The sequence below is a fragment of the Gadus morhua genome, chromosome 22, assembly GCF_902167405.1.
Source record: "Gadus morhua chromosome 22, gadMor3.0, whole genome shotgun sequence".
Lineage (NCBI taxonomy): Eukaryota > Metazoa > Chordata > Actinopteri > Gadiformes > Gadidae > Gadus > Gadus morhua.
Window position 1 is genome coordinate 1,072,340 of NC_044069.1, and position 13,825 is coordinate 1,086,164.

General features: G+C 43.6%; 1 protein-coding gene across 2 annotated transcripts in view; it reads left to right on the forward strand.

Annotated features, from left to right (window-relative positions):
* The window catches only part of LOC115535291 (uncharacterized), a 65,748-nt gene that overhangs the window by 19,232 nt on the left and 32,691 nt on the right, over positions 1-13,825 (forward strand). For both annotated transcript variants that reach the window (XM_030346361.1, XM_030346360.1), the window contains exons 2-3: positions 11,820-11,863; positions 12,097-12,441. In XM_030346361.1, the coding sequence (XP_030202221.1) occupies positions 11,820-11,863; positions 12,097-12,441 (389 nt within the window). The remainder of the gene's footprint in view (positions 1-11,819; positions 11,864-12,096; positions 12,442-13,825) is intronic.

The following is a 13,825-nucleotide window of genomic DNA, read 5'->3' on the forward strand; positions in this document are numbered from 1 at the left end:
AGTACCGCTTGTCGCCACACGAGTGCAGTGTCTACCCATTAATGAGCGTCGTCAAGTTTGATTGGCTGTCACGGCCAAACGGTTTTGAATTTGAGAAAGCGGTTTGATACATTTGTTCAGCTTGGTCGGAAGATCATTTTTGCCAAGTTCTATGAAGATTGGACATTGTAGTGTTCTCGTGCAGTGTGTTGTAACCCTGACTTAACACAGAGTTAAACCGTAGCCAATGAAGACAGAGTCGTAGTAAGGTTGACCATTTACTGTCACAATTCCTCATGAACAGACGGTGAAAACTGCAAATAAAAGAATACAAAAATACTGAATGTACATTTGACTAAACAGCATGTTGTACATAGTTGTAAATAATAATATGAACTGTCTAACACTGCATGAAGACATTCTGATGCCAATTGCATTGATTTTAGTTTGTACACAATTGCTAACCAAAACGTTTTTAACAACACATCAAACATTATTTTTAAATAAATCCACTCTAATATATTATCTTAAACATGTCTTGCATTGATTAAACAAACTTACGGCATTGCCTCTTAGATGCTTTCATGTGGATGCTAGCGGATTACAATCAGAAGATGCACATGTCTGCCATTCCTTCTACAGAGGTAAGATTTTTAACAGGAAATTACGTCACAGGAAGTGACTAAACCGGAAGTGAAATAATAACAAACCTAAAACGGCAAAATAATATGAATTTATACATTGGCTTATTTTAACTGTAAAGTAATTATTCACATCCGTTTTTACATATACATATTTAAGAAATCAATGTAAGAATATTAAATGAGTGCCAGGAGAGACAACACAGACATAATTTGTGGCCTGTGGAAATTTTCAACTGATTTTGACAACTTGCAACATGGCGGCCAAGTTCTGATGCAATGAGAAATAATTCATAAGCTACATAAGGAGGTCTGGCAGTATCCTCAGACATTAAAAATAAGTTTGAAATGTACTCATGTGAAGAGAGAGGAGTTAAAACACGTCTTCATTAATTATAGCTTCCCCTATAGGTCAATGGTCACCAAATTCATTGAGTGTCCCCCTGATGATGTTATGGGTCTATGTATCAAGTTTGGTTATGATATGTCAAAGGGATGCTGAGATATTGGCGTGTTTCCGGTTTGGCGGGTTCGCGGTCGAATATCATTGGCTGTCGCGGATATTTCTGCAAGAAATAATATACTAGCTATACGGGGAGGTCTAATAGTATCACTAGACATTGAAAATAAGTTTTAAATGGACTCATGTGAAGAGAAAGGAGTCAAAACACATCGACATTAATAACAGCGCCACCTAGAGGTCAAAGGTCACCAAATTCATCCAGTGTAACCTTTATGGGGTCATGGGTCTATGTACCAAGGTTGGTTATGATATGTCAAAGAACTGCTGAGATATGGGCTTACTTCCGGTTTGGCCGCTGCGCTGCAAAATTTGATTGGCTTTAGCGGGCAAACGGTTTTGAATTTGACAAATCTATTCGATGTTTTTCATCAAGGATGGCCAGAAGATCATGTGTGCCAAGTTTCGAGATGATTGGACAAGATTTGTGATAGGAGTAGCATTTTGAAGGTTTTTGACATAAACCAAGATGGCGGACATATACGTCATGGCGCAATGACGTCATAGGATGTGTTGAACTGGGCTTGGTTCAAGGAATCCAATGATACCTGGTTTGTGAAAATTGGTCGAATAGGTCAAAAGTTATGAACATGAATGCATGCCCAACTTTGACCTGTTGGTGGCGCTAGAGCTGTTGGGCTAGCGACCTTAGATTGGCTTAATGGGCTAATGGGGCAGTCCTGAACAAGTGTGCCAAATTTCACAACTTTTCGCCAAGCGGTTCTATGGGCTGCCATTGACTCCAATGGCAGCATAATAATAATAAATATAGCTGCGAGCAGCAATGTGGGTGTCAAGCATAATCGGACTCGGTAGGCTTATTCTGCCGGATGGACGCAATCGGCCAGGGGGCTACATGACGACCGCCTCGGAAATCGGCAATACCGACAGCCGGTGGGATGAGTAAATGGGAAAAGGACCCCACCTAGAGGTAAGGGGGCAATGCAGTCTGCCTGACAGAACAAATGTCACAAATACATAGGGGTATTCGGAACAATATCCCTAAAAGAGACACCATGTAAACAAGCATCCCTTCTGGAGGTGGTTCGTGAAGCATCTGATCCAGTGGGAATTGCAGTTTATATTTTAAGTGGGCGGAATGGTAAATATAGTCATTGTTGCATTATACATTAAGTACCGCTTATCGCCACACGAGTGCAGTGTCTACCCATTAATGAGCGCCGTCAAGTTTGATTGCCTGTCACGGCCAAACGGTTTTGAATTTGAGAAAGCTGTTTAACACATTAGTTCAGCTTGGTCTGAAGATCATATATGCAGAGTTTCATGAAGATTGGACATAATTTGTGGCCTGTGGGAATTTACAACTGATTTTGACAACTTTCAACATGGCGGCCAAGTTCTGATGTTGCAATGAGAAATAATTTATATGCTATATGAGTAGGTCTGACAGTATCATCAGTCATTGAAAATAAGTTTGAAATGTACTCATGTGAAGAGAGAGGAGTTAAAACACGTCTTCATTAATTATAGCGCCCCCTAGCGGTAAATGGTCACCAAATTCTTTGAGTGTCCCCATGATTATGGTATGGGTCAATGTATCTAGTTTGGTTATGATATGTCAAAGGGCTGCAGAGATATTGGCATGTTTCCGGTTTTCCGGCTTCGCGCTCGAATATCATTGGCTGTCGCGGATATTTCTGCAAGACGTAATATATGAGCTATATGGGGAGGTCTGATAGTATCACCAGACATTGAAAATAAGTTTTAAATGTACTCATGTGAAGAGAGAGGAGTCAAAACACATCGACATTAATAACAGCGCCACCTAGAGGTCAAGGGTCACCAAATTCATTCAGTGTCACCGTGATGCGGTCATGGGTCTCTCTACCAAGGTTGGTTATGATAGGTCAAAGGGCTTCTGAGATATGGGCTTACTTCCGGTTTGGCAACTTGGCGGTTAAATTTGATTGGCTTTAGCGGACAAACGGTTTTGAATTTGACAAATCTATTCGATGTTTTTTATCAAGCATGGCCAGAAGATCATGTGTGTCAAGATTCGAGATGATTGGACAAGATTTGTGATAGAAGTAGCATTTTGAAGGTTTTTGACATAAACCAAGATGGCGGAAATATACGTCATGGCACAATGACGTCATAGGGTGTGTTGAACTGGGCTTGGTTCAAGGAATCCAATGATACCTGGTTTGTGAAAATTGGTCGAATAGGTCAAAAGTTATGAACATGAATGCATGCCCAAATTTGACCTGTTGGTGGCGCTAGAGCTGTTGGGCTAGCGACCTTAGATTGGCTTAATGGGCTAATGGGGCAGTCCTGAACAAGTGTGCCAAATTTCACAACTTTTCGCCAAGCGGTTCTATGGGCTGCCATTGACTCCAATGGCAGCATAATAATAATAATAAATATAGCTGCGAGCAGCAATGTGGGTGTCAAGCATAATGGGACTCGGTAAGCTAATTTTGCCGGGCGGACGTAATCGGCCAGGGGGCTACATGACGACCGTCTCGGAAATCGGCAATACCGACAGCCGGTGGGATGAGGAAATGGGAAAAGGACCCCACCTAGAGGTAAGGGCGCAATACAGTCTGCCTGACAGAACAAATGTCACAAATACATAGGGGTATTCGGAACAATATTCCTAAAAGAGACACAATGTAAACAAGCACCCGTTCTGGAGGTGGTTCGTGAAGCATCTAATCCATCGGGAATTGAAGTTTATATTGTAAATCGGCGTAATGGTAAATATAGTCATTGTTGTAGTATACATTAAGTACCGCTTGTCGCCACACGAGTGCAGTGTCTACCCATTAATGAGCGTCGTCAAGTTTGATTGGCTGTCACGGCCAAACGGTTTTGAATTTGAGAAAGCGGTTTGATACATTTGTTCAGCTTGGTCGGAAGATCATTTTTGCCAAGTTCTATGAAGATTGGACATTGTAGTGTTCTCGTGCAGTGTGTTGTAACCCTGACTTAACACAGAGTTAAACCGTAGCCAATGAAGACAGAGTCGTAGTAAGGTTGACCATTTACTGTCACAATTCCTCATGAACAGACGGTGAAAACTGCAAATAAAAGAATACAAAAATACTGAATGTACATTTGACTAAACAGCATGTTGTACATAGTTGTAAATAATAATATGAACTGTCTAACACTGCATGAAGACATTCTGATGCCAATTGCATTGATTTTAGTTTGTACACAATTGCTAACCAAAACGTTTTTAACAACACATCAAACATTATTTTTAAATAAATCCACTCTAATATATTATCTTAAACATGTCTTGCATTGATTAAACAAACTTACGGCATTGCCTCTTAGATGCTTTCATGTGGATGCTAGCGGATTACAATCAGAAGATGCACATGTCTGCCATTCCTTCTACAGAGGTAAGATTTTTAACAGGAAATTACGTCACAGGAAGTGACTAAACCGGAAGTGAAATAATAACAAACCTAAAACGGCAAAATAATATGAATTTATACATTGGCTTATTTTAACTGTAAAGTAATTATTCACATCCGTTTTTACATATACATATTTAAGAAATCAATGTAAGAATATTAAATGAGTGCCAGGAGAGACAACACAGACATAATTTGTGGCCTGTGGAAATTTTCAACTGATTTTGACAACTTGCAACATGGCGGCCAAGTTCTGATGCAATGAGAAATAATTCATAAGCTACATAAGGAGGTCTGGCAGTATCCTCAGACATTAAAAATAAGTTTGAAATGTACTCATGTGAAGAGAGAGGAGTTAAAACACGTCTTCATTAATTATAGCTTCCCCTATAGGTCAATGGTCACCAAATTCATTGAGTGTCCCCCTGATGATGTTATGGGTCTATGTATCAAGTTTGGTTATGATATGTCAAAGGGATGCTGAGATATTGGCGTGTTTCCGGTTTGGCGGGTTCGCGGTCGAATATCATTGGCTGTCGCGGATATTTCTGCAAGAAATAATATACTAGCTATACGGGGAGGTCTAATAGTATCACTAGACATTGAAAATAAGTTTTAAATGGACTCATGTGAAGAGAAAGGAGTCAAAACACATCGACATTAATAACAGCGCCACCTAGAGGTCAAAGGTCACCAAATTCATCCAGTGTAACCTTTATGGGGTCATGGGTCTATGTACCAAGGTTGGTTATGATATGTCAAAGAACTGCTGAGATATGGGCTTACTTCCGGTTTGGCCGCTGCGCTGCAAAATTTGATTGGCTTTAGCGGGCAAACGGTTTTGAATTTGACAAATCTATTCGATGTTTTTCATCAAGGATGGCCAGAAGATCATGTGTGCCAAGTTTCGAGATGATTGGACAAGATTTGTGATAGGAGTAGCATTTTGAAGGTTTTTGACATAAACCAAGATGGCGGACATATACGTCATGGCGCAATGACGTCATAGGATGTGTTGAACTGGGCTTGGTTCAAGGAATCCAATGATACCTGGTTTGTGAAAATTGGTCGAATAGGTCAAAAGTTATGAACATGAATGCATGCCCAACTTTGACCTGTTGGTGGCGCTAGAGCTGTTGGGCTAGCGACCTTAGATTGGCTTAATGGGCTAATGGGGCAGTCCTGAACAAGTGTGCCAAATTTCACAACTTTTCGCCAAGCGGTTCTATGGGCTGCCATTGACTCCAATGGCAGCATAATAATAATAATAATAATAAGAATTCGTACAATAACAATAGGTTGTCTCGCAACATAGTTGCTTGACACCCAAATATAGCTGCGAGCAGCAATGTGGGTGTCAAGCATAATCGGACTCGGTAGGCTTATTCTGCCGGATGGACGCAATCGGCCAGGGGGCTACATGACGACCGCCTCGGAAATCGGCAATACCGACAGCCGGTGGGATGAGTAAATGGGAAAAGGACCCCACCTAGAGGTAAGGGGGCAATGCAGTCTGCCTGACAGAACAAATGTCACAAATACATAGGGGTATTCGGAACAATATCCCTAAAAGAGACACCATGTAAACAAGCATCCCTTCTGGAGGTGGTTCGTGAAGCATCTGATCCAGTGGGAATTGCAGTTTATATTTTAAGTGGGCGGAATGGTAAATATAGTCATTGTTGCATTATACATTAAGTACCGCTTATCGCCACACGAGTGCAGTGTCTACCCATTAATGAGCGCCGTCAAGTTTGATTGCCTGTCACGGCCAAACGGTTTTGAATTTGAGAAAGCTGTTTAACACATTAGTTCAGCTTGGTCTGAAGATCATATATGCAGAGTTTCATGAAGATTGGACATAATTTGTGGCCTGTGGGAATTTACAACTGATTTTGACAACTTTCAACATGGCGGCCAAGTTCTGATGTTGCAATGAGAAATAATTTATATGCTATATGAGTAGGTCTGACAGTATCATCAGTCATTGAAAATAAGTTTGAAATGTACTCATGTGAAGAGAGAGGAGTTAAAACACGTCTTCATTAATTATAGCGCCCCCTAGCGGTAAATGGTCACCAAATTCTTTGAGTGTCCCCATGATTATGGTATGGGTCAATGTATCTAGTTTGGTTATGATATGTCAAAGGGCTGCAGAGATATTGGCATGTTTCCGGTTTTCCGGCTTCGCGCTCGAATATCATTGGCTGTCGCGGATATTTCTGCAAGACGTAATATATGAGCTATATGGGGAGGTCTGATAGTATCACCAGACATTGAAAATAAGTTTTAAATGTACTCATGTGAAGAGAGAGGAGTCAAAACACATCGACATTAATAACAGCGCCACCTAGAGGTCAAGGGTCACCAAATTCATTCAGTGTCACCGTGATGCGGTCATGGGTCTCTCTACCAAGGTTGGTTATGATAGGTCAAAGGGCTTCTGAGATATGGGCTTACTTCCGGTTTGGCAACTTGGCGGTTAAATTTGATTGGCTTTAGCGGACAAACGGTTTTGAATTTGACAAATCTATTCGATGTTTTTTATCAAGCATGGCCAGAAGATCATGTGTGTCAAGATTCGAGATGATTGGACAAGATTTGTGATAGAAGTAGCATTTTGAAGGTTTTTGACATAAACCAAGATGGCGGAAATATACGTCATGGCACAATGACGTCATAGGGTGTGTTGAACTGGGCTTGGTTCAAGGAATCCAATGATACCTGGTTTGTGAAAATTGGTCGAATAGGTCAAAAGTTATGAACATGAATGCATGCCCAAATTTGACCTGTTGGTGGCGCTAGAGCTGTTGGGCTAGCGACCTTAGATTGGCTTAATGGGCTAATGGGGCAGTCCTGAACAAGTGTGCCAAATTTCACAACTTTTCGCCAAGCGGTTCTATGGGCTGCCATTGACTCCAATGGCAGCATAATAATAATAATAAATATAGCTGCGAGCAGCAATGTGGGTGTCAAGCATAATGGGACTCGGTAAGCTAATTTTGCCGGGCGGACGTAATCGGCCAGGGGGCTACATGACGACCGTCTCGGAAATCGGCAATACCGACAGCCGGTGGGATGAGGAAATGGGAAAAGGACCCCACCTAGAGGTAAGGGCGCAATACAGTCTGCCTGACAGAACAAATGTCACAAATACATAGGGGTATTCGGAACAATATTCCTAAAAGAGACACAATGTAAACAAGCACCCGTTCTGGAGGTGGTTCGTGAAGCATCTAATCCATCGGGAATTGAAGTTTATATTGTAAATCGGCGTAATGGTAAATATAGTCATTGTTGTAGTATACATTAAGTACCGCTTGTCGCCACACGAGTGCAGTGTCTACCCATTAATGAGCGTCGTCAAGTTTGATTGGCTGTCACGGCCAAACGGTTTTGAATTTGAGAAAGCGGTTTGATACATTTGTTCAGCTTGGTCGGAAGATCATTTTTGCCAAGTTCTATGAAGATTGGACATTGTAGTGTTCTCGTGCAGTGTGTTGTAACCCTGACTTAACACAGAGTTAAACCGTAGCCAATGAAGACAGAGTCGTAGTAAGGTTGACCATTTACTGTCACAATTCCTCATGAACAGACGGTGAAAACTGCAAATAAAAGAATACAAAAATACTGAATGTACATTTGACTAAACAGCATGTTGTACATAGTTGTAAATAATAATATGAACTGTCTAACACTGCATGAAGACATTCTGATGCCAATTGCATTGATTTTAGTTTGTACACAATTGCTAACCAAAACGTTTTTAACAACACATCAAACATTATTTTTAAATAAATCCACTCTAATATATTATCTTAAACATGTCTTGCATTGATTAAACAAACTTACGGCATTGCCTCTTAGATGCTTTCATGTGGATGCTAGCGGATTACAATCAGAAGATGCACATGTCTGCCATTCCTTCTACAGAGGTAAGATTTTTAACAGGAAATTACGTCACAGGAAGTGACTAAACCGGAAGTGAAATAATAACAAACCTAAAACGGCAAAATAATATGAATTTATACATTGGCTTATTTTAACTGTAAAGTAATTATTCACATCCGTTTTTACATATACATATTTAAGAAATCAATGTAAGAATATTAAATGAGTGCCAGGAGAGACAACACAGACATAATTTGTGGCCTGTGGAAATTTTCAACTGATTTTGACAACTTGCAACATGGCGGCCAAGTTCTGATGCAATGAGAAATAATTCATAAGCTACATAAGGAGGTCTGGCAGTATCCTCAGACATTAAAAATAAGTTTGAAATGTACTCATGTGAAGAGAGAGGAGTTAAAACACGTCTTCATTAATTATAGCTTCCCCTATAGGTCAATGGTCACCAAATTCATTGAGTGTCCCCCTGATGATGTTATGGGTCTATGTATCAAGTTTGGTTATGATATGTCAAAGGGATGCTGAGATATTGGCGTGTTTCCGGTTTGGCGGGTTCGCGGTCGAATATCATTGGCTGTCGCGGATATTTCTGCAAGAAATAATATACTAGCTATACGGGGAGGTCTAATAGTATCACTAGACATTGAAAATAAGTTTTAAATGGACTCATGTGAAGAGAAAGGAGTCAAAACACATCGACATTAATAACAGCGCCACCTAGAGGTCAAAGGTCACCAAATTCATCCAGTGTAACCTTTATGGGGTCATGGGTCTATGTACCAAGGTTGGTTATGATATGTCAAAGAACTGCTGAGATATGGGCTTACTTCCGGTTTGGCCGCTGCGCTGCAAAATTTGATTGGCTTTAGCGGGCAAACGGTTTTGAATTTGACAAATCTATTCGATGTTTTTCATCAAGGATGGCCAGAAGATCATGTGTGCCAAGTTTCGAGATGATTGGACAAGATTTGTGATAGGAGTAGCATTTTGAAGGTTTTTGACATAAACCAAGATGGCGGACATATACGTCATGGCGCAATGACGTCATAGGATGTGTTGAACTGGGCTTGGTTCAAGGAATCCAATGATACCTGGTTTGTGAAAATTGGTCGAATAGGTCAAAAGTTATGAACATGAATGCATGCCCAACTTTGACCTGTTGGTGGCGCTAGAGCTGTTGGGCTAGCGACCTTAGATTGGCTTAATGGGCTAATGGGGCAGTCCTGAACAAGTGTGCCAAATTTCACAACTTTTCGCCAAGCGGTTCTATGGGCTGCCATTGACTCCAATGGCAGCATAATAATAATAATAATAATAAGAATTCGTACAATAACAATAGGTTGTCTCGCAACATAGTTGCTTGACACCCAATAAGAATTCGTACAATAACAATAGGTTGTCTCGCAACATAGTTGCTTGACACCCAATAATAAGAATTCGTACAATAACAATAGGTTGTCTCGCAACATAGTTGCTTGACACCCAATTCGTACAATAACAATAGGTTGTCTCGCAACATAGTTGCTTGACACCCAATAATAATAATACATTTAATTTAGAGGCGCCTTTCAAGACACCCAAGGTCACCTTACAGAGCATATAGTCGTTTAAAAAAAAAAAAAAAAAAAGACATTGTGGAAAAAATAAATAAATAAACATAATAAATAAGAAAGAAATAAAACATAAACCAGACAAAACAAAACAGACAAACAATCAAAACAGTGATCAGTTAGACGTTGAGTGCGAGTTTGAACAGGTGAGTTTTGAGTTGTGACTTGAAGGTTGTAATGGTGTCTGACTGTTTTATGTGTGGGGGGAGGGAGTTCCAGAGCCTGGGTGCTGAACAGCTGAATGACCGGGCACCGATTGTAGTGAGTCGTGATGTGATATCTATCTCTCTACATTTCTTTCTTGAAATACATGTAGGCTTTAGCCTACCGTACACACACGCAAACGCACACACACAGCCCAGTGAGGAGACAGCAGGTTATCACACACACACACACACACACAGACGCACACACACACACACACACACACACACACACGCACGCACGCACGCACACACACACACACACACACACACACACACACACACACACACACACACACACACACACACACACACACACACACACACACACAGTTCAAGTTCGGTTTTGTTTCTGCAGAAGTGTGCACGGGGCTGTGAGAACAAGCCCCTCCCCGCCCGCGAATGTTATTTTCGTAAAATGAATGCGGGGAAATCATGAATATTAATGAGGAGGATAATCCAATCACGTTGTTTAATTCCCTAATCCAATCCAAAAAGACCAAAATCCGTCACGTGACTGCAGCTGTTTGCTCGATCGCAGGAAAGGTAACTTAAATTGTATTGTAGGCCTATATTAAACTAACATTATTCATTATGTTGACAAATGTATGATGTTTAGTGTTGGAGCGGCTGATGTAAATTATTTAAGTCTGTTATTTCTGATGACATGTTCAAGCTAACCACAGTTATGAATGGTTACTTCACCACATAATGGACAACACCATATAAGGATTGAATGATTCATGAGTTAAAGATGAGTTAAAGAATACAAACATGGTCACTTTACCATTAACGTTTAAGCCAAGACAGACCAAAGGTTTACCTGAGTAAATTAGAACATGTAGGCGTGGCCTATTTACCGCTCCGCCCACTCCAAACATAACTGTTTGTTATGTGTTCGGCAGATGCTTCATGAACCACCCTCCAGAACGCAATACCGTTTACCTTGCGTCCCTGTTAGAATAAACAACGTGTTGAACATCTACCACTCTCCAAGTCATACCTATAGCACGAGACCACCATACCACAAAGGATTAAAATAGTTTTACATCAATGCTAAAGGCCTGTTCAGCTCAGGATCAAACAAAAGCGCAAACAAATTAATCAATATTCCTCTTTCATAGATATATCCAAGATTACAAAGGCCTAGCTCCACATTTCGTCTTGATTGTAGGCCTAACCTACATTTTGGGGATCTCACGATCTATTACATTACTGCTGTTTGATGAATCAGAATTGGCTTTAATTTGCCTCCCTTTGAGAAGTGTGTTCAGGATAGCGTGAGTCATCCTGAACACGTCAAATAGCATTAAATAGCGTGAAGGTGAAGTTGACATACATTTTCATCGAAGTAAACGCGAAGCGGCAGAGCGGCTGTAGACAATTATAAATGAAGGCATGAAGACGTAGCTCTGGCTGGCCCGCGAGTTTGACTGACAGGCTGCCTGTCCAATCCTAGCGCTGGAGGCGGGACTATTCCGGCTACGAAAAAAATATTCGCTCCCCGCAGCCCTAGAGGGCGCCAGTGGGTCTTTATTACTCTCTCCTCACACTGAGCTGTGTGGTTCCAGGTCCCCCGACCGGCTGACCTCCGTCCTGCTGCTGGAGCTGATGGGTGAGCAGAGAGGACCCGCCCCCAGATGGGCGTGGCCCTCCGTAGCAGAGGACCCGCCCCCAGAGGGGCGTGGCCCTCTGTAGCAGAGGACCTGCCCCCAGAGGGGCGTGGCCCTCTGTAGCGGAGGACCCTCCCCGAGACTCCCAGAGGGGCGTGGCTCTACATACCGGAGGCCCCACCCCCAGTTGAGTACCCAGGCCTCCTGTCTAAGCCCCTCCCCCCTCTGCCCGCAGTCTCCTGGGCGCGGGCCGGAGCCCCGCCCCCGGTGGTGGTGTGTGCGGTGGGGGGGCGGGCCCTGCTCCCCTGCAGCTGGGAGGAGGGCGGGGCCCACGTGGAGTGGCGGAGCCGCGCGCCGCTGGAGACGGTCTACGAGAGGTGGGGCGAGCAGACGTGGGCGGCGCCCGGGTTCCAGGGTCGGCTGGCCATGGAACCCGGGGCGCTGGCGGCGGGGGACTGCTCCCTGGAGCTGCTGGACGCCCAGCTGCTGGACGGCGGCGAGTACGACTCCTACGGGCTGCAGGGCGGCGGGCGGCTGGTCCGCCGCGTCCCGCTGCACAGCGTGCGCCTCAGCGTGCACGGTGAGGCCCCGGGTCAAAGGTCAGGGAGATGGAGGTGGAGGAGGGACTTAAACAGAACTGGGCCCGGTTTAACTGGCGTAGCAGGATAGACTCGGAGGATAGCAGGACAGGCCAAGTTGTTCAATGGTTCATTCCAAGTCTGCATCCGTGGGCAGTTGAGGCCAAATGAAAGGGCATGTTGAGTTAAGGATGTTGTCTTGGCTCTTCTTTATTTGTGGCCGTGGGGACAGTAGGCGAGGGCCTGGGCGTGATGGGCAAAGCCCGCACACAGACAGGTCAGAGAAAGCAAAGCCCGCACACAGACAGGTCAGAGAAAGCAAAGCCCGCACACAGACAGGTCAGAGAAAGCAAAGCCCGCACACAGACAGGTCAGAGAAAGCAAAGCCCGCACACAGACAGGTCAGAGAAAGCAAAGCCCGCACACAGACAGGTCAGAGAAAGCAAAGCCCGCACACAGACAGGTCAGAGAAAGCAAAGCCCGCACACAGACAGGTCAGAGAAAGCAAAGCCCGCACACAGACAGGTCAGAGAAAGCAAAGCCCGCACACAGACAGGTCAGAGAAAGCAAAGCCCGCACACAGACAGGTCAGAGAAAGCAAAGCCCGCACACAGACAGGTCAGAGAAAGCAAAGCCCGCACACAGACAGGTAAGAGAAAGCAAAGCCCGCACACAGACAGGTAAGAGAAAGCAAAGCCCGCACACAGACAGGTCAGAGAAAGCAAAGCAGCCGCAGCATAAACAGTATTATATCATGAATGGCCTCATCTGAACGTCTGCCACAGATGTCATTAAGGATGTGATTGCCACAATCTCCTTCGCTCCTTCTATATTTTCTATATTGTTTTTAAATCAGCGTAGGCTATGCTATGTTCGCCTTTGGTTAAATAAATGTTTAGGCCTACTAGAAGGATTTCGAGCAATGTTTTATCGCAAAGACTGCAATATTTTTTAGAACGCTGTCATGCACCCGCGCACTAAGTGGAAAAATCGATCCCTGAGCCATCGATTTCAGAACGTTCTCCCTGGACAGCGCCGTTTACGAACGACGTTTCCTAAGGAGGCTCCTGAGACCGTTCGGGAACCACGCCTACAGAGGTGAACATCTTTGATTAGTCTAAACGTAGGAGTCTTCGTCGCACGCTAGAGAGAACGTTATCGGGAAACCGGGCCCCGGTCACTAGACAAAGTGAAAGTGAAGGTGGAACCACAAAGTGAAGGTGGAACCACAAAGTGAAGGTGGAACCTACAGCGGCTGGAGACCGGGAGACCAGGAGGGGGGAGGCCAGGAGGGGGGAGGCCAGGAGGGGGAGACCAGGAGGGGGGAGACCAGGAGGGGGAGGCCAGGAGGGGGAGACCAGGAGGGGGAGACCAGGAGGGGGAGAC